Genomic DNA, 24272 nt, shown 5'->3' with positions numbered 1-24272 from the left:
TGTCCTGGAACTCTGGAGTTGTGCACAAATTTGATCATAACAAGTCAACACTCATGAGAAATACTACAATCATAAGAGATCTAACAATTAGCAGCAGAGGATTCCATGCGGGGAGTTTGGGGCCCCAAGTTGAGAGAAAAAACAAAATGTTGGGCTTACGTTTGTGAAAGAAATCCAATGAAACAAAACGCAGAGAATTTAAAATGGTGGTTGGAGAGGATTTTTTTTTCTTTTTTTTTTCCCTGGACAACACAATTAGCCATTGGAACGCACGGCCATAAGTAGAGCAGGATACAAAAGAAATTGGCAATGAAAATACAGATTAGAATATACAAATGAAAAGTAACAAAGGCTAAAACCTTCCTGGTTCTGGGTATAAGTCAACCCTGTTGAGGTTGAGGAGGAAACTTTCCCTTGCAAAAGATAACTGTGTACAGCTTTGTGGGATTTCCTCTAAGCAGCCAGAAGTGGCTACTAGAGACAGGATACAGGTCATGTGGACCACAACTCTCATACACCCTGGCGAGTTCCACATCCCTAGAAATCTACCAACCCAACTATAGCTTACCTGGAGGCATTTTTCATTGCCAGGACATCTGAAGAGGTGGAACACTCCATAGTATGCAGAGATGTTCGATGCCAAACCTGGGGAGAGTCAGTCACTTATAAGAATCTTAGTGCTTCTCTGTCTGGCATAAAGTGGGCAACATAAGAACAAACCTCCTCTCTGGATTTCCTCTCAGAATATTGAAGCCTCCCTCTTTTGGGGGTGTCATTAAAATGGATCCCAAAGCCCCCAATTAATGGTTCTCCAAGCCACATTGAGCCATATCCCTGGATTTGAAATGAAATCTCTCAGGAGCTGAAAACAGCTGTTCTGATACAGGGAGCTAACGTGTTAACGTCCATTTCTCGCCCTCTCCTTGCAGCATGGAAGAAGTCAGGTAGTAAATCGCAAGGCTCTGGACTCAGAACCATTTCCCCCTCTGAAACAACACACAGACCATTTGTTCCCGCAGCTGCTTGGTTTTCATCCCATAAACAATGGGGTTTAGCGTGGGGGCAACAAGCACGTAGAGATTGGCCAGGAGGATGTGAATGTGTTTAGGGACATTGTGGCCAAACTGGTGGGTTAGGAGAGTGAAAAAGGCTGGGACATAAAATAGGAGGATGATACAGACGTGAGAGCCACAGGTGCCGAGAGCCTTTAGCCGGGCGTCTTTGGTGGGCAGCTTGAAAACAGCCCAGAGGATCAGCACGTAAGACACAGCGATGAACACAACCTCAACTACAATGGTTAAAGCGACGAGGAGTCCTGTGGCACCTTATAGACTAACTGAAGTGTAGGAGCATAAGCTTTCGTGGGCAAAGACCCACTTCGTCAGATGCATGCATCTGACGAAGTGGGTCTTTGCCCACGAAAGCTTATGCTCCTACACTTCAGTTAGTCTATAAGGTGCCACAGGACTCCTCGTCGCTTTTGCAGATTCAGACTAACACGGCTACCCCTCTGATACTTGATACAATGGTTAAGAGAACCATTGAAAAGCCAAACCACATATTGAGGGCTATGTCCGCACAGGCCAGCCTGGCTACCCCTATGGGCTCACAGTAGGAGTGTGGGATGACGTTGCTGGCACAGAAGGGCAGCCGTTTGAGGAGAAAGACAACACAGACAACTATACAAAAGCTGTTGATGACAATGGCCGTGGCTATTTTCCCAATGTTCGCATTGGTGAGGACAGTCGTGTACCTCAGGGGGTCGCAGATGGCGATGTATCGATCGAACCCCATGGCCAACAGGACACCCGATTCCGTGGCAAGTCCAAAGCGAACAAAGAACACCTGGGTGAGGCAGGCACTGAAGGAAATGTCCTTGGGTCCAAACCAGAAGATGGCCAGCGCGCTGGGCACGGTAGATGTAGATAATATTAAATCGGTCACTGCCAGCATAGAGAGGAAAATGAACATGGGCTCGTGCAGCCTGCGCTGGGTGGCGATGAGCAGGAGGAGACCACAGTTCCCCAGAGCAGCCACTGTGTACATCAGCGCGAAGGGGATGGAGATCCAGGGGTGCCAGGGCTCCAGGCCCGGGATGCCGACCAGGACGAAGCTGAGGTGACTGAACGTTGTGCTGTTGGGCGCGGCCATGGGGCACTGAGGGCTCTGCTTGGGCGCCGGGCCCGGCTGGAAGCAAAGACAAGGTCAGTGCCTGCTGGGTTCCTACCCCCTCACACTCACTTCTCACTTCCTGCTCACGCCCTGCACCCCTGGGCCTGAGAGCAGCACTCAGAGCTGCACAGGGCAGAGCCGGAGTCGGAGCTAGAGCCGGTGACAGGGACCTGTCAGGACCTCAGAGCTCAGAGGTGACCACTCGATAAACCAGCCACAGGGCAGGCAGGGCCGGGTGGAGAGTCTCAGAGAGCCAAGCCAGTGAAGCCGGCCTCCCTCAGCTCTGGGACACATCCGGAAACAAGGGACCATTCAGCTACTCGACCCCGATGGTGATTTATTGCCCCAGCTCTGGCCCTGCTCCCTGCTTTGCCCCTGAGAGACACTGGACCCCGCAGGAGGCTGCAGAGCCCACGAACACAGCGACCACTCGGAGGTGCCTCAGTGTAGAAAAGGGGCACTAATGGATTCGGAGCCTGGGGACACAGGACTGGGCCGAGGATCCCAGTGATGGCCGGACCGGCACCAAACACGGCAGAGATAGAATGGGGATGGACAGTCCCAAGCCATAGAGCCTCCCGATTGCATTTGACCCCAGCTCCGTGCTGGGGGCTGCTGTTCACACCGGCCCCTGAACCCTTTTAACATCCAGCACCCCGGGATCTTCCTGCAGAGCTGCTTTGCCGGTAAGGGCTTCCATCCTGGTAACCATGCTCGCAGCCCATGGGTCCTGTGGCAAATGAAAGTCAGCATCTCCCCGGGTGGGGGGGTAGGGGTGGGGGACTGGGCATACCTAGGCAGAGGAGCCTGCGGGCACGTTCTAATCATCGGCTTTAATTAGTAAATTATTATGCGATTACACCCGATATTTGAGAGTGTTGGCCTGTCTGCCTCTGTGTCCATTCAAGAACTCCTCTGAAACGCTAAGAACCAGGGACACCCAATATGCTAGGCAGCTGCGTCTTATCCTAAATTCAAAGCAAGGTCAGGGCTTGGCTGTGCCTAGATCATGGGCTGAGCCTGCAATAGGACTGGGTCTCAGCACGCCGCACAGGAAAGAGACCCCCCCCCCCCCCCGTCTCCTCTCCCCCCTCTCCGGGGCTGCCCAGAGTCCCCTCCCCCCAGTCACATTGAAGGGTCTGATGCTTCCGTCCCAGTTCCCCCTGTTGGCTGGTCTCCCTTGCAGGCAGTGAGGGGAAAGTGGCAGAGGTGGTGGATGTGCAGTTGGCTGCCTTACGCATTGTGGTTGGGAAGCGCAGAGGATGGATGGGCTGGGACCTACCCCAGCCGGGGCACATGAATCCCTCCCCGGCAGTGCCTGGTGGATTGAGGCAGCCATGGAGGGGCGCTTCTAATATTCCCCAAGCTGCGTCAGGGAGAAAAGCCTGGGGGAGCCCTCTCTCCTGAGAATCCTGAACCCCTCCTCCCCAGCCCAGCCCAGCCCAGCCCAGCCCAGGGCCATGGCTCAAATGAAGCCTGGGCATGTTCATTTTATTTTCCAAACTCCAACACTGTGCAAGTGTCAGCCCCGAGCAATTCCAGGTCCCCTCCCAGCACCAGAGGGAGGCTCCTGAGGAGTGATGTAACCTCCCGCTTCCCAAGGCAACATGTGAGAGCAGCCCCAGGTGATCCCGGAGAAGTGTCACGTTCCCCACATGTGCCCCTGCTGGAGTTTCCTGCCCTTCCCTGCAGCCCTAGTGCTGCTCCTGGGGGCAAGGGGAAGGCTGGTCAAACCAGACCCTGCTCCAGCCCAGACTGGAAAGGCCCATTAGAAGGAGACGCACGTTGCTTTTTGCTGTTTTAACTCGCTGCCCCAGGCCAGCAGCTTGTCAGTGAGGGCTCCCTGGGGCCACAGTCAGGCCCAGCTCGGAGATGCCCGGGAGACTCTGCAGGGTAGCAGCTAAGCAGGAGCCTCTGGCACCAATGACCCCCCATGGTCTCTTCTGGGCCCTGGAACGTCTGCTGGGTACAGAAATATCCGAGTGCTCCAGGCAGGGGCATTCCATTGCAAAGCCTGTCTGGGCGCCGGGCACCTCCCTGCCTGTACACCTGGAAGCCGAGTCCCTGGGGCCTTTCCCCTGGCTGCAGATGCCCTGCCGCTCACCCCAGCCCTTCTCACTGCTTCAGTGGTGTCCCAGCCCTTGGCAGTTCTGACGCAGGGTTTAGGAGTGGAGACGTTGGCTGCTCCATGAGAATTGCACCTTCCCTCACAGCACAGGGTAACTGCAGAACTTCCATCCTTTGGAAGGTAAAAAAGTGATAGGGAATAGCCAGCATGGGTTTGTGAAGAACAAGTCATGACAAACTAATCTGATAGCTTTCTTTGATAAGATAACGAGCCTTGTGGATAAGGGAGAAGCGGTGGATGTCATATACCTAGACTTTAGTAAGGCATTTGATACAGTCTCGCATGATATTCTTATTGATAAACTAGGCAAATATAACTTAGATAGGGCCCCGATAAGGTGGGTGCATAATTGGCTGGATAACCGTAGTCAGAGAGTTGTTGTTAATGGTTCTAAATCCTGCTGGAAAGGGATAACAAGTGGAGTTCCTCAAGGGTCTGTTTTGGGACCCGTGCTGTTCAATATCTTCATCAATGACGTAGATATTGGGATAGAGAGTACGCTTATTAAGTTTGCAGATGATATCAAACTGGGTGGGGTTGCGACTTCTTTGGAGGATAGGGACATAATTCAAAATGACCTTAGCAAGTTAGAGAAATGGTCAGAGGTAAACAGGATGAGGTTTAATAAAGAGAAATGCAAAGTGCTCCACTTAGGAAGGAACAATCAGTTCCATACATACAAGATGGGAAGCGACTGTCTAGGAAGGAGCATGGCGGAAAGGGATCTAGGGGTCATAGTGGATCACAAGTTGAATATGAGTCAACAGTGTGATGCTGTTGCAAAAAAAGCAAATATGATTCTAGGTTGTATCAACAGGTGTGTTGTAAGCAAAACTCGTGAAGTCATTCTGCCACTCTACTCTGCACTAGTTAGGCCTCAGCTGGAGTACTGTGTCCAGTTCTGGGCGCCACATTTCAAGAAAGATGTGGAGAAATTGGAAAGGGTACAGAGAAGAGCGACAAGAATGATTAAAGGTCTAGAGAACATGACCTATGAAGCCAGGCTTCACGAACTGGGCTTGTTTAGTTTGGAAAAAAGAAGATTAAGGGGGGACATGATAGCGGTTTTCAAATATCTAAAAGGGTGTCACAAGGAGGAAGGAGAAAATTTGTTCCTCTTGGTTTCTGAGGACAGGACAAGGAGTAATGGGCTTAAAGTGCAGCCGGGGAGGTTAAGATTGGACATTAGGAAAAAATTCCTAACTGTCAGGGTGGTCAAATATTGGAATAAATTGCCAAGGGAGGTGGTGGAATCTCCCTCTCTGGAGATATTTAAGAACAGGTTAGATAGACATCTGTCAGGGATGGTGTAGGTGGAGCAGGAGGCTGGACTCGATGACCTCTCGAGGTCCCTTCCAGTCCTATTATTCTATGATTCTATGATCTGTCTGTCCACGCACCCACCTTCTGTGCTACCTCCCAGCCCTGCCCCAGTGTCTGTGTCCCGGACGTTCATTCGCATTTCGTAGCGGAGTCATTGGGGGCTCAGGGTCAGGAAATGCTGGTGCCTCTGCCCAGATTTGTTCTGGGCTCTCGAGCAGGGAAACTAAGACTTGTGCCCCTGGCAGCCTGCTCTGTGCTTCCCCTGCCTTTCCTTCCCCTGCAGGTGCCATCCTGCTCCCCCCGACCTGCCCCCCGCTCCCAGGGACACCAGAGCATGTGACTGGTTCCCCTGGACTGGGTCTTTGACAAGCTCAGGTCACACTGATGACACACGAGGGCACCTTTCCCAGCGGGGGGCAGCCGTGCGGGAGTCTCCCCCCCAAACACTCACCGGGCTCCTGCCCCAGCCGGGGATGAGAAGTCTCTGCCTGGGATCCAGGTGGGGAGCTGCAGGGGCAGGAACCGCACTGGCCGGGGCTCGGAGGCAGGGACATTTATCCTGCCTGCCTGGGAGTCCCAGCGGGGTCGGAGCCAGCAGGGAGCCCTGGGCACAGAGCAGTTTCCAGCTCAGCCGCAGGCAGGGTCAGGCTGGGATCAGGGGATTTGAGTGTTTACAGGAGTGATAGTCCTGACAGCTTCGCCCTCGCAAGCCCAAACGCCCAGATGGGATCACAAAGAAATGGATCAACAAACACAACCGGTGCCACAATGGTAGCCCCGTCCCTGCTATCTCCTAAACCTCACGCCCCAGGCCTCCCTGAGGTGCCCATCCCAAAATCCAGTCCCAGGTCCTGCTTGTCCCTGCTCTGCTCAGCCTTGTCTCCATTGGTGCTGGCTCCTCCGTGTGCAGCTCAGTGGTGAAGGGGCCGCCAGCTGCCTAAACCCAGCCAGCCCCGTGTTGGTTGGACTCGCCCTCTAACCCAGCCTGTAGCCTTGGGCGTGGGGATACTTCCTGCTCGACCAGTGACTGAGCTGGGCCCACAGGTCAACCTGTCTCATTCCAAAGCCCACGTCATTAGGAGCAGCCTGTTTGTCTCCTGCGGGGTGTCCCGGGACGCCCTGCTCTGCCATTCTAATGCCCCTGCAGCTTCTTGGTAGGCCGGTTGGGCAGCTGCCCCGCACTCATGTTCCACAGAATCCCCCAGCGCAAAGGGTCTTAATTCCTCAAAGTGCAGTGTGTGGCGGAGCCAAGAACAGCTCCCTGCCAAGTCCCCGCCAATATTTCACCCGCCAATCCCCAAAGCTGCCCCCGCGGCTCTCAGCATGGCCACATTGCAGGCCGAAGACTCAAACCCTGGCCAAGTTCTGGGAGAGCTGTGCAGGGTTTGGGGTGAGCTGGTGCAGAGTTGCAGATCCTCCCCATTCCCACTTACACCCTGGAGTCTGGGCTGGGAGCCCAGGAGAGGCCGACATGGGCTGGGGGCTAATTTCAGCCCCTGCCTCACAGGCAGGTGGATAGTCCATGTGGCCCCCACGAGTGTCAGGGCTCCCCCCGGCTGGGCTCCAGGCTGCCCCAGCTAGTGTCTGGGACCTCAGGATAAGGACAAAGGGATGTAGGTCGGGTCCCCCCAGGGAAACATGGGTAGTTTGGGCACAGACAAGGGGGGGTGCCCAGCTCCCTTGGTCCTGGGGCCACCTCCCAGTGGCCATCCATTGTGGGTCTGAGCTCCCATCGTAGCTGCTTTACTCCTCTGTCCACCACTAGGTCGCTCCGGCTCTTACCTATCCCCATCGTCTGGCTGCTTCCCACTCACTGGGCGAGGGGATTTTCTACCTGCCTGGCCCATGGCCAGCACTTCCCTGTCCATCCGGCTGTCTGCAGTGTCCCAAGTCACCGCTCCCCCCCCCCCCCCCCGCCCCACGGTTATCAGGTGACTGGTTTTTGACTGGATGTACGGTGGGAAAGGGACCTGGGCAGCTCCAGTCAGCACCACTATCTGTGCTACCAAGAATCCAGATAGCAATGCAGCGGGGTAAGACAGGCTCCCTGCCCTGGAGCCCTGGAAGCGGCTGGCTTTCCCCTTCCCACCTGTGACAGTCACTGAGGGAAGCACTTTACTTTGTTTACAAACATTTTATTTTTCTGCACAAAAAAGTATTTTAGTTTTTCTGACCAAACGAGTAGTTTAGTTTTTCAAAAAAACAACGGTGAATTCAAGTGTTCACATTTTTTCACCAGCACTTGTCTCTGGGTATGTCTACACTACCACCCTAGTTCGAACTAGGGTGGTTAATGTAGTCATACGAACTTGCAAATGAAGCACGGGATTTGAATTTCCCGGGCTTCATTTGCATGTTGCCGGGCGCCGCCATTCCTCGTGGAATGAGGCGTACAGATAGTTCGGAATAGGAAGCCTAATCCGAACTATCTAGTTTGTGCCGCGTGTAGCCGCGGGCACGGAGTCCGCACTAGCGGACATTTAAAAATGGCGGTGTCCGGCAACATGCAAATGAAGCCCGGGAAATTCAAATCCCGCGCTTCATTTGCAAGTTCGTATGACTACATTAACCACCCTAGTTCGAACTAGGGTGGTAGTGTAGACATACCCTCAGTTCTCAGTGTGTGATGAATGCGTACAATGTGTGACTGTGGGGCCGGGAGGGGTTTTGGGGAGGAAGGCACCAGGAGCATGGGGCAATCCCACATTTGGAAGGCCCTGGGGAAAATCATCGGGCTCCTTGGGAGAATTGCTCACTCAGCGCTTCTCAAATCTGCAAGCCCAGCTGGTGGGCTTGCCGGGTGGCAGCTGTCTGGGGCTGCTCAAAGTGCCTCCCCTCCATGCCGGGAGGAAGCCCCCCTCCCCTTTCCTCTCCACCAGGTTGTGCAGCACACAGCATGATGCAACCACATCAGGGATGTTATGTTGCTCCATGTCCAGTCAAGTGAGCAGGCATCTAAATCTGCCCTTTAGACTGCTAAAGGCGCACTCCACCTGGAAGCAAGCCCAATTCAGGGGGAGTTAAAGAGTTCCCTGCTCGCATCCAGATGTCCCATGAATGGCTTCATGAGCCAGGGTATAAGCAGGTATGCCATGTCGGCCACAATGCATGTAGGCATGTACACATCCCCAACTGCATAGTTCCTCTCCGGGAAAATTGTCCCAGCCTGCAGCCTGCAGATAAGAGTTCCAGAATATGCGACCATCGTGTGCTCGGCCTGACCACCCGACACAAACGTCTGTGAATTGTCCCAGGTGGTCAACCGTGGCCTGCTGTACCATGGAAACTAGCCCCTTCTATTACTATACTGTGCTGCTCGATGGGGTGGTACGAAGATCGGGATGTGAGTCCCGTCGAGTGCTCCACTGAGTTTGGAAAACCCAGCCCTGCAAATCCGGCCAAGATAATACGCAGGTCTCCGAGGCGGACAGTCCTGTGAAGCAGCTCTGAATAGATGGCCGTCACTACCTGCAGAAAGGGACAAATACAAACACACATAACAGGACATTAGAGGAGTTGTATGAGCTGATGAGGGGTACTCCCCTACCCCTCACCTCCCAGACCCCAAGAGCCCCCCCCTTAGGCAACCTCCCAGTGATCCCCACACCACCACAGGGTGAGTCCAAGCAGGCTTCTACCACTCCCACCCTATCCCCCATTCCATGTGCCCGGTCCTGACTATCCCCCTTATCCACTCGCCCCTGCTCCTGCCCCCATGGACTGTCCCCCAAGAGTGACTTACCTCCATCAAGACAGCCCTGACAGTAGACCTCCCCATGCCAAACTGCTGTCCCACAGAGCGGTAGCTGTCGGGGGTGGCCAGCTCCACAGAGCAATAGCAACGCGGTTCTCCCAGGGAATGGCGGTCTGCAAGCGGGTATCCTGGCATTGCAGGGCAGGGGCAATCCAGGCACAGAACTCTTGGAAGGAGGACTTCTGCATCCGGAAGTTTCGGAGTCACTGGTCGTTGTCCCACTGCTGTATAACAAGCCGGTCCCACCACTCAGAACTGGTGTCCAGCCTCCAAACTCGCCTCTCTCGGAATAAGTTCGGGGCAAGGGCAGTAGGGTGCAGCTGGAATGAGGGGCTCAAAGCTGGACTCTGAATCCCGCTCTGGCACAAATGTCATGATGCTCTCATGCCCATGCAGCAGAACTTCCATCATCACAGTGTGAGGCCATCGCCTGGCAAGGGGCAGCTCAGGGTCCATGGCCAAAAACACCGTGCAAAGGAAAAAGCCAAACCTGAAAATAAACTGCTGTGATATCCGAGGAAGCAGGGCCAACAGAACAAAACCTGCAGCAGCTTTGCTTTCCCTCAAGGACGTAGGCAAGCCAGAAGCAGGAGCAAGGCAATGGCTGTCCAGAAGGATCCCTTTAAGCATGTGTCTCTGCAAAGAGCATGCAGCAGTGTCTGGACTTTAAGGCTGTTTCTGTGACCTGACAGAAGCACTTCCGGGTTGTCGACAGAGCATCCGGAAGCCTGGACGCTCTTTGTCGACAAAGCGAATCGCAATCCAAATGGACTGTGGAAAGAAATGCACTGAAACAAAAGGCAGGAAACTTTAAATGGTGGCAAGAGAGGGGTTTCTTTTCCTCTTTCGTCTTGCAGAACACAGTTAGCTGTTGGAACTCAGGGCCATAAGCTGAGCAGGATACATCTGAGACTGGAAATTAATACAGATGAGAGTACACAAACGTACAGTAAAGAAGGCTAAATGTTCATTTCTCAGGGCCTAAAACCTTCCTGTTTCCATGGATAAGGCAACCCTAACTGTTGAGGATTAGGAGACTTTCCCTTGCCCGGGATAGCTGTATACACCTCTGGGATGTCCTTTTAAGCATCCAGAACTGGCTACTAAAAACCGGATACAGCTCCTGTGGAGCAAGGCTCTGAGCAAATCTCATATCCCAAGTGAAGCCTCCCTATTTTGGGGAGTGTCATTAAAATAGACAACAAGGCACCAATTAATGGTTCTTGAAGCCACAAAAAGCCACATCCCTGGATTTTCAATGAAACATCTCAGGAGTTGAAAATGTCTGTTCGGATACAGGGAGCTAATGTGTTAACGTCCATTTCTTGCCCTCTCTTTGCAGTGTGGAAGAAGCCAACTAGTAAATCGCAAGGCTCTGGACTCAGAACCATCTTCCCTTCTGAGACAACACACACACCATTTGTTCCCGCAGCTGCTTGGTTTTCATCCCGTAAACAATGGGGTTTAGCACGGGGGACACGAGCACGTAGAGATCGGCCAGTAGGATGTGAATGTGTTGAGGGACGTTATGGCCAAAGCCGTGTGTTAGGACAACGAAAAAGGCTGGAACATAAAATAAAAGGATGATACAGACATGAGAGCCACAGGTGCTGAGAGCCTTGAACCGGGCATCCTTGGTGGGCAGCTTGAAGACAGCCCTGAGGATCAGCACGTATGACACAACGATGAATGCAACGTCAACTACGATGGTTAAGAGAAGCATTGAAAAGCCATACCAGATATTGATGGTTATGTCTGCACAGGCCAGCCTGGCCACCCCGATTTGCTCACAGTAGGAGTGTGGGATGACGTTGCTTGCGCAGAAGGGAAGCCATTTGATAAGAAAAACAGTGGGGACAACCATACAAAAACTTCTGATGACAATGGCAATGGCTATCTTCCCGATCTTCTTATTGGTGAGGACAGTCGTGTACCTCAGGGGATCACAGATGGCGATGTACCGATCAAACCCCATGGCCAGCAGAAGACTGGACTCAGTGGCAAACCCAAAGCGAAAAAAGAACATCTGGGTGAGGCAGGAACTGAAGGAAATGGCCTTGGGTCCAAACCAGAAGATGGCCAGCATGTTGGGAACTGTGCAGGTGGATAAGAGTAAGTCGGCCACCGCCAGCATGGAGAGGAAAATGAACATGGGCTCGTGCAGCCTGCGCTGGGTGGCGATGAGCAGGAGGAGACCACAGTTCCCCAGAACAGCTGCCGTGTACATCAGCGAGAAAGGGATGGAGATCCAGGGGTGCCAGGGCTCCAGGCCCGGGATGCCGACCAGGACGAAGCTGAGGTGACTGAACGTTGTGCTGTTGGGCGCAGCCATGGGGTGCTGGGCCTGGTTGGAAGCAGAGACAAGGTCAGTGTCTGCTGGGCTCCCGCCCCCTCACACTCACTTCACACTTCCTGCTCACGCTCTGCGCCCCTGGTGTGAGAGCTGCACTCAGAGCTGTGCAGGGCAGAGCCGGAGTCTGGGAACACAGGACTGGCCCCAGGATCCCAGCGGTGGCCCCAGACATGGCGTGGGTAGAATCTCTCTGCACCTACGGACAGACCTCGTCCATAGAGCCACCTGAGCCCGTTTGGCCCCAGCTCCGCGCTGGGGGCTCCAGTTCACCCAGCGCCTGAGTACTTGTCATATCCAGCGCCCCTGGATCTTCCTGCAGTGCCGCTTGGCTGGTAGGGGGATCCATCCTTTTAACTCTGCACCCAGCCCATGGGCCATCAATGAAAATGAAATTCAGCCTCTCCCCGGTGGGAACTGGTCATCACCGGGCAGAGGAGCCTATGGGCAAATTCTAATCATCGGCTTTACTTGGTAAATTATCACACGATGCCACTCTATATTAGAAAGAGTCGGCCTGTCTGTCTGTTTCTGTCCCTCTCTCTGTCCGTTCGAGTACTCCTCTGAAGCCGTAGGAGCTAGGACCACCCAATGTGCCAGGCAGCTGCGTCTTATCCTCACTTCAAAGCAAGCTGAGGGCTTGGTTGTGCCTAGATCATGAGCTGTGCCTGGAGTAAGACTGGGTCTCAGCACACCACACAGGAAAGAGACAGACACACCTGTCCCCTCTCCCCCTGTCTGGGATTATCCAGAGTCCCCTGTCAGGGTGCAGGTGGGGGGGCCTGAAGCTCCCCTCCCAGTTCCCATGGGAACACTGCTGGCTGATCCCTCATGCAGGGAGTGAGGGGAAAATGGTGGAGCTGCCATGACAGAGGAGGTAGAAAATGTAACAGGACACTTGGAAACGGCAGAGGTGCTTAATGACTTCTTTGGTTTGGTCTTCACTGAGAAGTCTGATGATGAAGGATGCCTGACGTAGAGAATACTAGTGGGAAGGGGGTAGGATTAGAAGATAACATTTTAAAAAAAGAACAAGTTAAAAATCACTTAGAAAGATTCGATGTCTTCAAGTCACCAGGGCCTAATGAAATGCATTTGCTTCAACTACCCCAGACTAACACGGCTACATTTCTATCACTAGAACACTCAAGGAGCTGGTAGAGGGGGTAGCTGAGTGTTTAACTATCATCTCTGAAAAGTCTTGGAAATTGGGAGACTTTCCAGAAGACTGGAAGAGGGTAAATCTATAAAAATGGAAATAATAACAACCTAGGAAGCTACAGACCAGTCAGTCTAATGTCTGTGCCATGGAAGATAATGGAGTAAGTAATCAAGAAATTCATCTGCAAACATCTGGAAGAAAATGAAGTGAGAGGAAATAGCCAGCATGGATTTGTAAAGAACAAATCAAGCCAAACCAATCTGATAGCTTTCTGTGATAGGATAATGAGTCTTGTGGAAAGGGAGAAGCGGTGGCCATGGTATAACTGGACTTTAGTAAGGTATTTGATACGGTCTTGCATGACCTTCTTATCAGTAAACTAGGAAAATACAAATTAGGTGGGGCTACTATAAGATGGGTCCATAACTGGCTGGATAACAATTCTCAGAGAAAAACTTTATAAACAACAAATAGTCTAGTAGCACCTCTAGCAATGCTGAAGGAATTGGGCTTCTTTATTTTGGAAAGGAGAAGACTGAAAGGGGACATGACAGCAGTTTTCAGCTATCTAAAAGGGTGTCACAGGGAGGGGGTCGGGGAACCGTTCTCTTTGGCCTTTGGGGATAGGACAAGAAGCAATGGGCTTAAACTTCAGCAAGGGAGGTTTAGGTTGGACATTAGGAAGAAAAATCTTCCTACCTGTCAGGGTGATTAGACACTGGAATAAGTTGCCTGGTGAGGTTGTGGAATCTCCATCCCTGGAGATATTTAAGAGCAAGTTAGACATCTGTCAGGGATGACCTAGAGGGTGCATGGTTCTGCCGTGAGCGCAGGGTCTGGACATGTTGATCTCTCAAGGTCCCTTCTAGTTCTAGTGTTCTGTGATTCTATAATGATGTGAAGTTGGCTGTAATGGGCTTAAAGTGCAGCAAGGGAGGTTTAGATTGGACATTAGGAAAAAATTCCTAACTGTCAGGGTGGTCAAATATTGGAATAAATTGCCAAGGGAGGTGGTGGAATCTCCCTCTCTGGAGATATTTAAGAACAGGTTAGATAGACATCTGTCAGGGATGGTGTAGACGGAGCTTGGTCCTGCCTTGAGGGCGGGGGGCTGGACTCGATGACCTCTCAAGGTCCCTTCCAGTCCTATGATTCTATGATTCTGTGATTCTATCACTCACTGTGGCTGGGGAGTGCAGGGGATGGATGGACCAGGACCTGCCCCAACCGGGGCACAGGAATCCCTCCCTAACTCTGCCCACTGGATTGAGGCAGCCATAGAGGGGCGCTTCTTATCAGCCCCAAACTGCTGTGCTGAGAGAAGGCTGGGGTAGCCCTCTTTCCCGGGGCAGCCTGCCCACTGAACTCCTCCTCCCCAGCCCAGGCCAGGGCCATGGACACAGTGCAGCCTGGGCACGTTCATGTTATTCCCAAATTCAAACACTACCAGAGTTGCAGCCTGAGCAAGGCCGGGTCCCCTCCCAGCGCCAGCGGATATGAAACCTCCCGCTCCCCACTGCACCCGGTGGCTGACAACTGGAGCTCCGGGCAATTCCGGAGAAGCGTCATGTTCCCCCACAACTGCCCCTGTTGGAGTTTTCTCCTCTTCCCTGCAACCCAGGTGCGGCTCCTGGGGCGGGGGCAGGCTGGTCAAACTGGACCCTGCTCTGAACCAGGCTGGAAAGGCCCGTTGGCGGGAGCCCCACGTTGCTCTTTGCTGTTTTAACTCGCTGCCCCAGACCAGCAGCTGGTCAGTGAGGGCTCCCTGGGGGCACAGCCGGGCCCAGCTCAGAGACACCTGGGAAACATTCCTGGGTAAAAGGAGCCTCCAGCACGAACAACCCCACTTGGGCTCCTAGGCCCTGGAACCTCGGCCGGGTCCGGAAATGTCCGAGTGCCCAGGCAAGGACGTTCCATTGCAAACCCTGCCTGGGAGCCTGGATGCTGTGACCCTGGGGCCTTTCTCCTGGCTGCAGAAGCCCTGCTACTCACCCCAGCCCTTCTCACTGCTTCAGTTGTGTCCCTGGCCAGCCTTTCCCCAGGCCCCCCCGGGCAGGACCAGCTCCCACCAACCCTGACGCAGGCTTTGGGAGCGGAGACGTCGGCTGCTCCATGAGAATTGCACCTTCCCTCCCAGCACAGAGTAACTACAGAGCTTCCGTCTGTCCCTGCCCGTCTGTCCATGCACCCGCCCTCTCTGCCACCTCCAGCCCTGCCCCCGTGTCTGTGTCCCGGACGTTCATTCACATTTCATAGTGGAGTCACTGGGGGCTCAGGGTAGGAAATGCTGGTGCCTCTGCCTGGCCCTGCTCTGGGCTCTCACGCAGGGAAACCAAGACTTGTGCCCAGGGCAGCCCGCTCTGTGTTTCCCCTGCCTTTCCTTCCCCTGCGGGCGCCATCCTGCTCCCCCCGACCTGCCCTCGCTCCCAGGGACACCAGGGGCCGTGGCAGTTTCCCCTGGACTGGGTCCTTGGCGAGCTCAGGTCCCACTGATGACACGCGAGGGCACCTTTCTCAGCAGGGGGGCAGCCGTGCGGGATCCCCCCCCAAACACTCACCGGGCTCCTGCCCCAGCCGGGGATGAGGAGTCTCTGCCTGGGATCCAGGTGGGGAGCTGCAGGGGCAGGAATCGCACTGGCCGGGGCTCGGAGGCAGGGACATTTATCCTGCCTGCCTGGGAGTCCCAGCGGGGTCGGAGCCAGCAGGGAGCCCTGGGCACAGAGCAGTTTCCAGCTCAGCCGCAGGCAGGGGCAGGCTGGGATCAGGGGATTTGTGTGCCTGTCCCTGCCCTGCTCAGTTTTGTCTCTGATTAGTGCCGGCTCCTCCTCCGTGTGCAGCCCAGTGGTGAATGAGCCACCACGGTCCTCAACCCAGCCAGCTCTCTGTGAAATGGACTCGTCCTCCAACCCTCCAACTCCAGCCTGTAGCCTGGGGCGTGGGGATACTTCCTGCTCAAAAAGTGCCTGGGCCAGGCCCACAGGCCAGCCTGTCTCGTTCCAGGTCCCGCCTAGTACCGTCTAGACCATCCCTGATATACATTTATCTAACCTGCTCTTAATTATCTCCAGAGATGGAGATTCCACAACCTCCCTGAGCAATTTATTCCAGAGTTTGACCACACTCACAGTTAGGAACGTTTTCTTAATGTCCAACCTAAACCTCCCTTGCTGAAATTTAAGCCCATTGCCTCTTGTTCTATCCTCAGAGGCCAAGATGAACAAGTTTTCTCTCTCCTTCTTATGACACCCTTTTAGATACCTGAAAACCGTATCATGTCCCACCTCAATCTTCTCTTTTCTAAACTAAACAAAGCCAATTCTTTCAGCTTTCCTTCATAGGTCATATTCTCTAAACCTTTAATCCTTCTTGTTGCTCTTCTCTGGACCCTCTCCAATTTCTCCACATCTTTCTTGAAATGACGTGACCAGACTGGACACAATACTCCAGCTGAGGCCTAACCAGCGCAGAGTAAAGTAGCCCCATTTAAGTTGTATATGCCTAGTTTATTAATAAGAATATCATGCGAGACCATATCAAATGCCTTACTAAAGTCTAGGGATACCACATCTACTGCTCCTCCCTTATCCACAAGACTCGTTATCCTATCAAAAAAGATATCAGATTGGTTTGACATGATTTGTTCTTTACAAATTCATGCTGGCTGTTCCCTATCACCTTGCCACCTTCCAAGTGTTTAAACATGATTTCCTTCAATACTTGATCAATTATCTTCCCTGGCACAGAAGTTAAACTAATTGGCCTGTAGTTTCCTGGTTTTTTTCTTATTTCCTTTTTTATAAATGGACACTAAATTTGCCCTTTTCCAGTCTTCTGGAATATCTCCTGTCTCCCATGATATTCCAAAGGTGATAGCTAGAGGCTCAGATACCTCCTCTATCATCTCCTTGAGTATTCTAGGATGCATTTCATCAGGCCCTGGTGACTTGCAGGTTTCTCTCTTTTCTAGGTGTTTTTTAACTTATTCTTTTTTCATTTTATCTTTTAAACCTACCCCCTTCCCACTAGCATTCACTAGTGGTCAAAATGCCTCACTTCAGGTGCAGAAATGAGACTGGCATGCAAATAGGACAGTCACGTTCAGTAAATCACAACTGTTCCCGTGACACCTCACAGGAGTTATCTGGCAGATCACATGCCCATTTTCTCAAAGAATTTGAAGTGTCACATCACAGCGAAATCACTGGACTGTTCCAGACTTTCCCAGTTGTGCGGCGATTCACTGCTGGACAGAAACCATCTGGTGAAAGGAATTCAACATGCATAAGGCCGTGGGACGAATGTGCAGAAGAATGTCACATGCTGGTTCTCTAAAAATGCTGGCAACATGTATGAGTTCCATAAAAATGCAAAACCATGAGTTCAGTCCCCAGTAGTTGCAAATGCCACCTAAAGGAAGCGTGTTTCCCACCCTGGTGCACAATGGCAGGACACGGTGCTCTTGATAAAAGTGCATTGTGGTTAATTTAGTCAACAGAAGTACATATATGAAACATTGTGGTCTGCAAACTCAGTAAAGGCTCCGTGGATATGCAAAGCACCTGGTACAACAGGAAATAGAAGCCTTCGGTTTCCAAAGTTCTCTATCTAAGGGTGTGTCTAGACTACATGCCTCCTTTGACGGAGGCATGTAGATTAGCCAGATCGGCAGAGGGAAATGAAGCCGCGATTAAACCTGGTTTCACGAGGCTTACCTGTGCCGATGAAGAAAGGCTTCTTTGTCGGCGCGGCGCGTCCAGACTGCCCCGATCTGCCGACAAACAGCTGATTGGCAGAGCGGGGCAGCCACTTAAATTTAAATGAAGCCGCGATTATTTTAATCGCGGCTTCATTTCCCTCTGCCGATCTGGCTAATCTACATGCCTCCGTCGAAGGAGGCATGTAGTCTAGACACACCCTAAGTGGGGTTCTTTATGCCAGGAGATCTATCCATGCTAGGCAGGAGGAGATTTCATATGTACAATATCAGCAATGGGAAGAGGGCAGGATTAGCAGCACAGCACAAAGCATCAACTATTCTTGCACAGCACAATGAGATGTTGACACTCCCGTGCACAATGTGAGCAGCGTACAAAAGAGACTGGAGAGGAACGGAGAGGAGAGTATACACTTTTATAGCAATGAGAGTGAAGTGTTTTTTTAGCAGGGAATGAAAACTTCCTGCTTCCATGGACAAGCCAGCTCTAACTGTGGGGGTTTAGGAAGAATCTTAACCTTGTACAAGATAGCTGTGTAAACCTCCATGGGGTTTCCTCTGAAGCAGCCAGAACTGGCTACTAGAGACAGGATATGGATCAGAAGGACCAGAGCTCTGATCCAGCCTCGCTACTCCTATGTCCCTGGATATCTAATTGCCAAAACCATTCTCTAACCGGAGGGGTGTCTCTGGGGTATGAGATGTGGAAGCAGCACTCCACGGAATGCAGAGATAGTTGATGGCCAGCAAGGTGAGTTAGCTATCCCATCACTTGTAAGCTTCTTTGTGCCTGTCCATCTGTCATAATGTGGGCAGCATAAGAACAAATTTCCCCTGTGGTCTTCATCTCAGACTAGTGAAGCCTCCCTATTTGGGGGTGTCACTAAAGTGGATTTCATTGAGCCTTGGCCCTGGATTTGCAGTGAAACTTCCCTGGGGGTGAAGATAATGGGTTAACGTCCCTGTTTTGGAGCCAAAGGGCCCTCTCCTTGCAGTGTGGAAGAAGCCAGCTAGAAAGTCACATTGCACTGGACTCAGAACCATTTCAGCTTCTGAGACAATATACAGACTATTTGCTCCTGCAGCTGCTTGGTTTTCATCCCGTAAACAATGGGGTTTAGCGTGGGGGGGACAAGCACGTAGAGATCGGCCAGCAGGATGTGAATGTGTTTAGGGATATTGTGGCCAAAGCGGTGGGTTAGGAAAGTGAAAGAGGCTGGGATGTAAAATAAGAGGATGATGCAGACATGAGAGCCGCAAGTGCTGAGAGTTCTCTGTCGGGCATCTTTGGTGGGCAACTTGAAGACAGCCCTGAGGATCAGCACATAAGACACAACAATAAACAAAACGGAAATAGCCAGCATGGATTTGTAAAGAACAAATCAAGCCAAACCAATCTGATAGCTTTCTGTGATAGGATAATGAGTCTTGTGGAAAGGGAGAAGCGGTGGCCATGGTATAACTGGACTTTAGTAAGGTATTTGATACGGTCTTGCATGCCCTTCTTATCAGTAAACTAGGAAAATACAAATTAGGTGGGGCTACTATAAGATGGGTCCATAACTGGCTGGATAACAATTCTCAGAGAAAAACTTTATAAACAACAAATAGTCTAGTAGCACCTTTCAGACGCGATCTCAGAGAATAGTTATTAACCATTGACAGTCATGCTGGAAGGGCATAACAAGCAGGGTTCTTCAGAAGTCTGTTTTGGGACCGGTTCTCATCAATATTTTCATTAACGATTTAGATATTGACATAAAAAGTACACTTATATAAGTTTGCAGATGATCCCAAGCTGATGGGTTATAATTGCTTTGGAATAAGGGATAAATTAAGGGATAAAGTAAGGGATAAAGGATCTTTCAGAAAAGGCTTAATTTTCCGAAAGTTCCGTGTCTAGACGGGTGCTTTTTTCCGGCAAAGCTCCATGCTAAAAAAAGCGGCAGCCATTTTTATGCTAATTAAGCGGGAGAGATTTAAATCCCTGCTTCATTAGCAATTGTGATACTTCTAATTTGCATTCTGTTTACAAAAAAGGGATGCAATCTAGACCTAGCTTTAACGTTCTAGAAAACATGAGCTATGAGGCAATGCTGAAGGAATTGGGCTTCTTTATTTTGGAAAGGAGAAGACTGAAAGGGGACATGACAGCAGTTTTCAGCTATCTAAACGGGTGTCACAGGAAGGGGGTGGGGGAACTGTTCTCTTTGGCCTTTGGGGATAGGACAAGAAGCCATGGGCTTAAACTTCAGCAAGGGAGGTTTAGGTTGGACATTAGGAAGAAAAATCTTCCTACCTGTCAGGGTGATTAGACACTGGAATAAGTTGCCTGGTGAGGTTGTGGAATCTCCATCCCTGGAGATATTTAAGAGCAAGTTAGACATCTGTCAGGGATGACCTAGAGGGTGCATGGTTCTGCCGTGAGCGCAGGGTCTGGACATGTTGATCTCTCAAGGTCCCTTCTAGTTCTAGTGTTCTGTGATTCTATAATGATGTGAAGTTGGCTGTAATGGGCTTAAAGTGCAGCAAGGGAGGTTTAGATTGGACATTAGGAAAAAATTCCTAACTGTCAGGGTGGTCAAATATTGGAATAAATTGCCAAGGGAGGTGGTGGAATCTCCCTCTCTGGAGATATTTAAGAACAGGTTAGATAGACATCTGTCAGGGATGGTGTAGACGGAGCTTGGTCCTGCCTTGAGGGCGGGGGGCTGGACTCGATGACCTCTCGAGGTCCCTTCCAGTCCTATGATTCTATGATTCTGTGATTCTATCACTCACTGTGGCTGGGGAGTGCAGGGGATGGATGGACCAGGACCTGCCCCAACCGGGGCACAGGAATCCCTCCCTAACTCTGCCCACTGGATTGAGGCAGCCATAGAGGGGCGCTTCTTATCAGCCCCAAACTGCTGTGCTGAGAGAAGGCTGGGGTAGCCCTCTTTCCCGGGGCAGCCTGCCCACTGAACTCCTCCTCCCCAGCCCAGGCCAGGGCCATGGACACAGTGCAGCCTGGGCACGTTCATGTTATTCCCAAATTCAAACACTACCAGAGTTGCAGCCTGAGCAAGGCCGGGTCCCCTCCCAGCGCCAGCGGATATGAAACCTCCCGCTCCCCACTGCACCCGGTGGCTGACAACTGGAGCTCCAGGCAATTCCAGTGTCATGTTTCCCCACAACTGCCCCTGTTGGAGTTTTCTCCTCTTCCCTGCAACCCAGGTGCGGCTCCTGGGGCGGGGGCAGGCTGGTCAAACCGGACCCTGCTCTGAACCAGGCTGGGAAGGCCCGTTAGCGGGAGCCCCACGTTGCTCTTTGCTGTTTTAACTCGCTGCCCCAGACCAGCAGCTGGTCAGTGAGGGCTCCCTAGGGCCACAGGCAGGCCCAGCTCAGAGACACCTGGGAAACATTCCTGGGTAAACGGAGCCTCCAGCACGAACAACCCCACTTGGGCTCCTAGGCCCTGGAACCTCGACCAGGTCTGGAAATGTCCGAGTGCCCAGGCAAGGACGTTCCATTGCAAACCCTGCCTGGGAGCCTGGGAGCCTGGATGCTGTGACCCTGGGGCCTTTCTCCTGGCTGCAGATGCCCTGCTGCTCACCCCAGCCCTTCTCACTGCTTCAGCTGTGTCCCTGGGAAGCCTTTCCCCGCCCCCCCGGGCAGGACCAGCTCCCACCAACCCTGGCGCAGGGTTTGGGAGCGGAGACGGCGGCTGCTGCATGAGAATTGCACCTTCCCTCCCAGCACAGAGTAACTACAGAGCTTCTGTCTGTCCCTGCCCGTCTGTCCATGCACCCGCCCTCTCTGCCACCTCCAGCCCTGCCCCCGTGTCTGTGTCCCGGACGTTCATTCACATTTCATAGTGGAGTCACTGGGGGCTCAGGGTAGGAAATGCTGGTGCCTCTGCCTGGCTCTGCTCTGGGCTCTCACGCAGGGAAACCAAGACTTGTGCCCAGGGCAGCCCGCTCTGTGTTTCCCCTGCCTTTCCTTCCCCTGCGGGCGCCATCCTGCTCCCCCCGACCTGCCCTCGCTCCCAGGGACACCAGGGGCCGTGGCAGTTTCCCCTGGACTGGGTCCTTGGCGAGCTCAGGTCCCACTGATGACACGCGAGGGCACCTTTCTCAGCAGGGGGGCAGCCGTGCGGGATCCCCCCCCAAACACTCACCGGGCTCCTGCCCCAGCCGGGGATGAGGAGTCTCTGCCTGGGATCCAGGTGGGGAGCTGCAGGGGCAGGAATCGCACTGGCTGGGGCTCGGAGGCAGGGACATTTATCCTGCCTGCCTGGGAGTCCCAGCGGGGTCGGAGCCAGCAGGGAGCCCTGGGCACAGAGCAGTTTCCAGCTCAGCCGCAGGCAGGGGCAGGCTGGGATCAGGGGATTTGTGTGCCTGTCCCTGCCCTGCTCAGTTTTGTCTCTGATTAGTGCCGGCTCCTCCTCCGTGTGCAGCCCAGTGGTGAATGAGCCACCACGGTCCTCAACCCAGCCAGCTCTCTGTGAAATGGACTCGTCCTCCAACCCTCCAACTCCAGCCTGTAGCCTGGGGCGTGGGGATACTTCCTGCTCAAAAAGTGCCTGGGCCAGGCCCACAGGCCAGCCTGTCTCGTTCCAGGTCCCGCCTAGTACCGTCTAGACCATCCCTGATATACATTTATCTAACCTGCTCTTAATTATCTCCAGAGATGGAGATTCCACAACCTCCCTGAGCAATTTATTCCAGAGTTTGACCACACTCACAGTTAGGAACGTTTTCTTAATGTCCAACCTAAACCTCCCTTGCTGAAATTTAAGCCCATTGCCTCTTGTTCTATCCTCAGAGGCCAAGATGAACAAGTTTTCTCTCTCCTTCTTATGACACCCTTTTAGATACCTGAAAACCGTATCATGTCCCACCTCAATCTTCTCTTTTCTAAACTAAACAAAGCCAATTCTTTCAGCTTTCCTTCATAGGTCATATTCTCTAAACCTTTAATCCTTCTTGTTGCTCTTCTCTGGACCCTCTCCAATTTCTCCACATCTTTCTTGAAATGACGTGACCAGACTGGACACAATACTCCAGCTGAGGCCTAACCAGCGCAGAGTAAAGTAGCCCCATTTAAGTTGTATATGCCTAGTTTATTAATAAGAATATCATGCGAGACCATATCAAATGCCTTACTAAAGTCTAGGTATACCACATCTACTGCTCCTCCCTTATCCACAAGACTCGTTATCCTATCAAAAAAGATATCAGATTGGTTTGACATGATTTGTTCTTTACAAATTCATGCTGGCTGTTCCCTATCACCTTGCCACCTTCCAAGTGTTTAAACATGATTTCCTTCAATACTTGATCAATTATCTTCCCTGGCACAGAAGTTAAACTAATTGGCCTGTAGTTTCCTGGTTTTTTTCTTATTTCCTTTTTTATAAATGGACACTAAATTTGCCCTTTTCCAGTCTTCTGGAATATCTCCTGTCTCCCATGATATTCCAAAGGTGATAGCTAGAGGCTCAGATACCTCCTCTATCATCTCCTTGAGTATTCTAGGATGCATTTCATCAGGCCCTGGTGACTTGCAGGTTTCTCTCTTTTCTAGGTGTTTTTTAACTTATTCTTTTTTCATTTTATCTTTTAAACCTACCCCCTTCCCACTAGCATTCACTAGTGGTCAAAATGCCTCACTTCAGGTGCAGAAATGAGACTGGCATGCAAATAGGACAGTCACGTTCAGTAAATCACAACTGTTCCCGTGACACCTCACAGGAGTTATCTGGCAGATCACATGCCCATTTTCTCAAAGAATTTGAAGTGTCACATCACAGCGAAATCACTGGACTGTTCCAGACTTTCCCAGTTGTGCGGCGATTCACTGCTGGACAGAAACCATCTGGTGAAAGGAATTCAACATGCATAAGGCCGTGGGACGAATGTGCAGAAGAATGTCACATGCTGGTTCTCTAAAAATGCTGGCAACATGTATGAGTTCCATAAAAATGCAAAACCATGAGTTCAGTCCCCAGTAGTTGCAAATGCCACCTAAAGGAAGCGTGTTTCCCACCCTGGTGCACCATGGCAGGACACGGTGCTCTTGATAAAAGTGCATTGTGGTTAATTTAGTCAACAGAAGTACATATATGAAACATTGTGGTCTGCAAACTCAGTAAAGGCTCCGTGAATATGCAAAGCACCTGGTACAACAGGAAATAGAAGCCTTCGGTTTCCAAAGTTCTCTATCTAAGGGTGTGTCTAGACTACATGCCTCCTTCGACGGAGGCATGTAGATTAGCCAGATCGACAGAGGGAAATGAAGCCGCGATTAAACCTGGTTTCACGAGGCTTACCTGTGCCGATGAAGAAAGGCTTCTTTGTCGGCGCGTCGCGTCCAGACTGCCCCGATCTGCCGACAAACAGCTGATCGGCAGAGCGGGGCAGCCATTTAAATTTAAATGAAGCCGCGATTATTTTAATCGCGGCTTCATTTCCCTCTGCCGATCTGGCTAATCTACATGCCTCCGTCGAAGGAGGCATGTAGTCTAGACACACCCTAAGTGGGGTTCTTTATGCCAGGAGATCTATCCATGCTAGGCAGGAGGAGATTTCATATGTACAATATCAGCAATGGGAAGAGGGCAGGATTAGCAGCACAGCACAAAGCATCAACTATTCTTGCACAGCACAATGAGATGTTGACACTCCC

General features: G+C 52.0%; 2 protein-coding genes across 2 annotated transcripts; both read right to left on the bottom strand.

Annotated features, from left to right (window-relative positions):
* Window positions 1-968: 968 nt before the first annotated feature.
* On the bottom strand, window positions 969-2151 carry LOC102453999 (olfactory receptor 52B2-like). The gene is made up of 2 exons (XM_075932548.1): window positions 1518-2151; window positions 969-1288 (listed from the first exon to the last, which is right to left on the bottom strand). The coding sequence occupies exons 1-2, from the start codon at window positions 2149-2151 to the stop codon at window positions 969-971; spliced, it is 954 nt and encodes a 317-aa protein (XP_075788663.1).
* An 8607-nt stretch (window positions 2152-10758) lies between these two features.
* On the bottom strand, window positions 10759-11709 carry LOC102449904 (olfactory receptor 52B2-like). The gene has a single exon (XM_006115116.3). The coding sequence runs from the start codon at window positions 11707-11709 to the stop codon at window positions 10759-10761; it is 951 nt and encodes a 316-aa protein (XP_006115178.3).
* Window positions 11710-24272: the final 12563 nt, after the last annotated feature.

The sequence above is a fragment of the Pelodiscus sinensis genome, chromosome 1, assembly GCF_049634645.1.
Source record: "Pelodiscus sinensis isolate JC-2024 chromosome 1, ASM4963464v1, whole genome shotgun sequence".
NCBI lineage: Eukaryota > Metazoa > Chordata > Testudines > Trionychidae > Pelodiscus > Pelodiscus sinensis.
This window is presented reverse-complemented; position numbering and strand designations above follow the sequence as displayed.

Bases quoted from the DNA above. Each gene is read 5' to 3' on its own strand.
- LOC102453999 (XM_075932548.1), bottom strand. From the start codon at position 2,151: ATGGCCGCGCCCAACAGCACAACGTTCAGTCACCTCAGCTTCGTCCTG. The intron at 1,289-1,517 runs GTATCAGAGGGG...TAACCATTGTAG, and splicing joins TCTCTTAACCATTGTATCAA to TTGAGGTTGTGTTCATCGCT.
- LOC102449904 (XM_006115116.3), bottom strand. From the start codon at position 11,709: ATGGCTGCGCCCAACAGCACAACGTTCAGTCACCTCAGCTTCGTCCTG.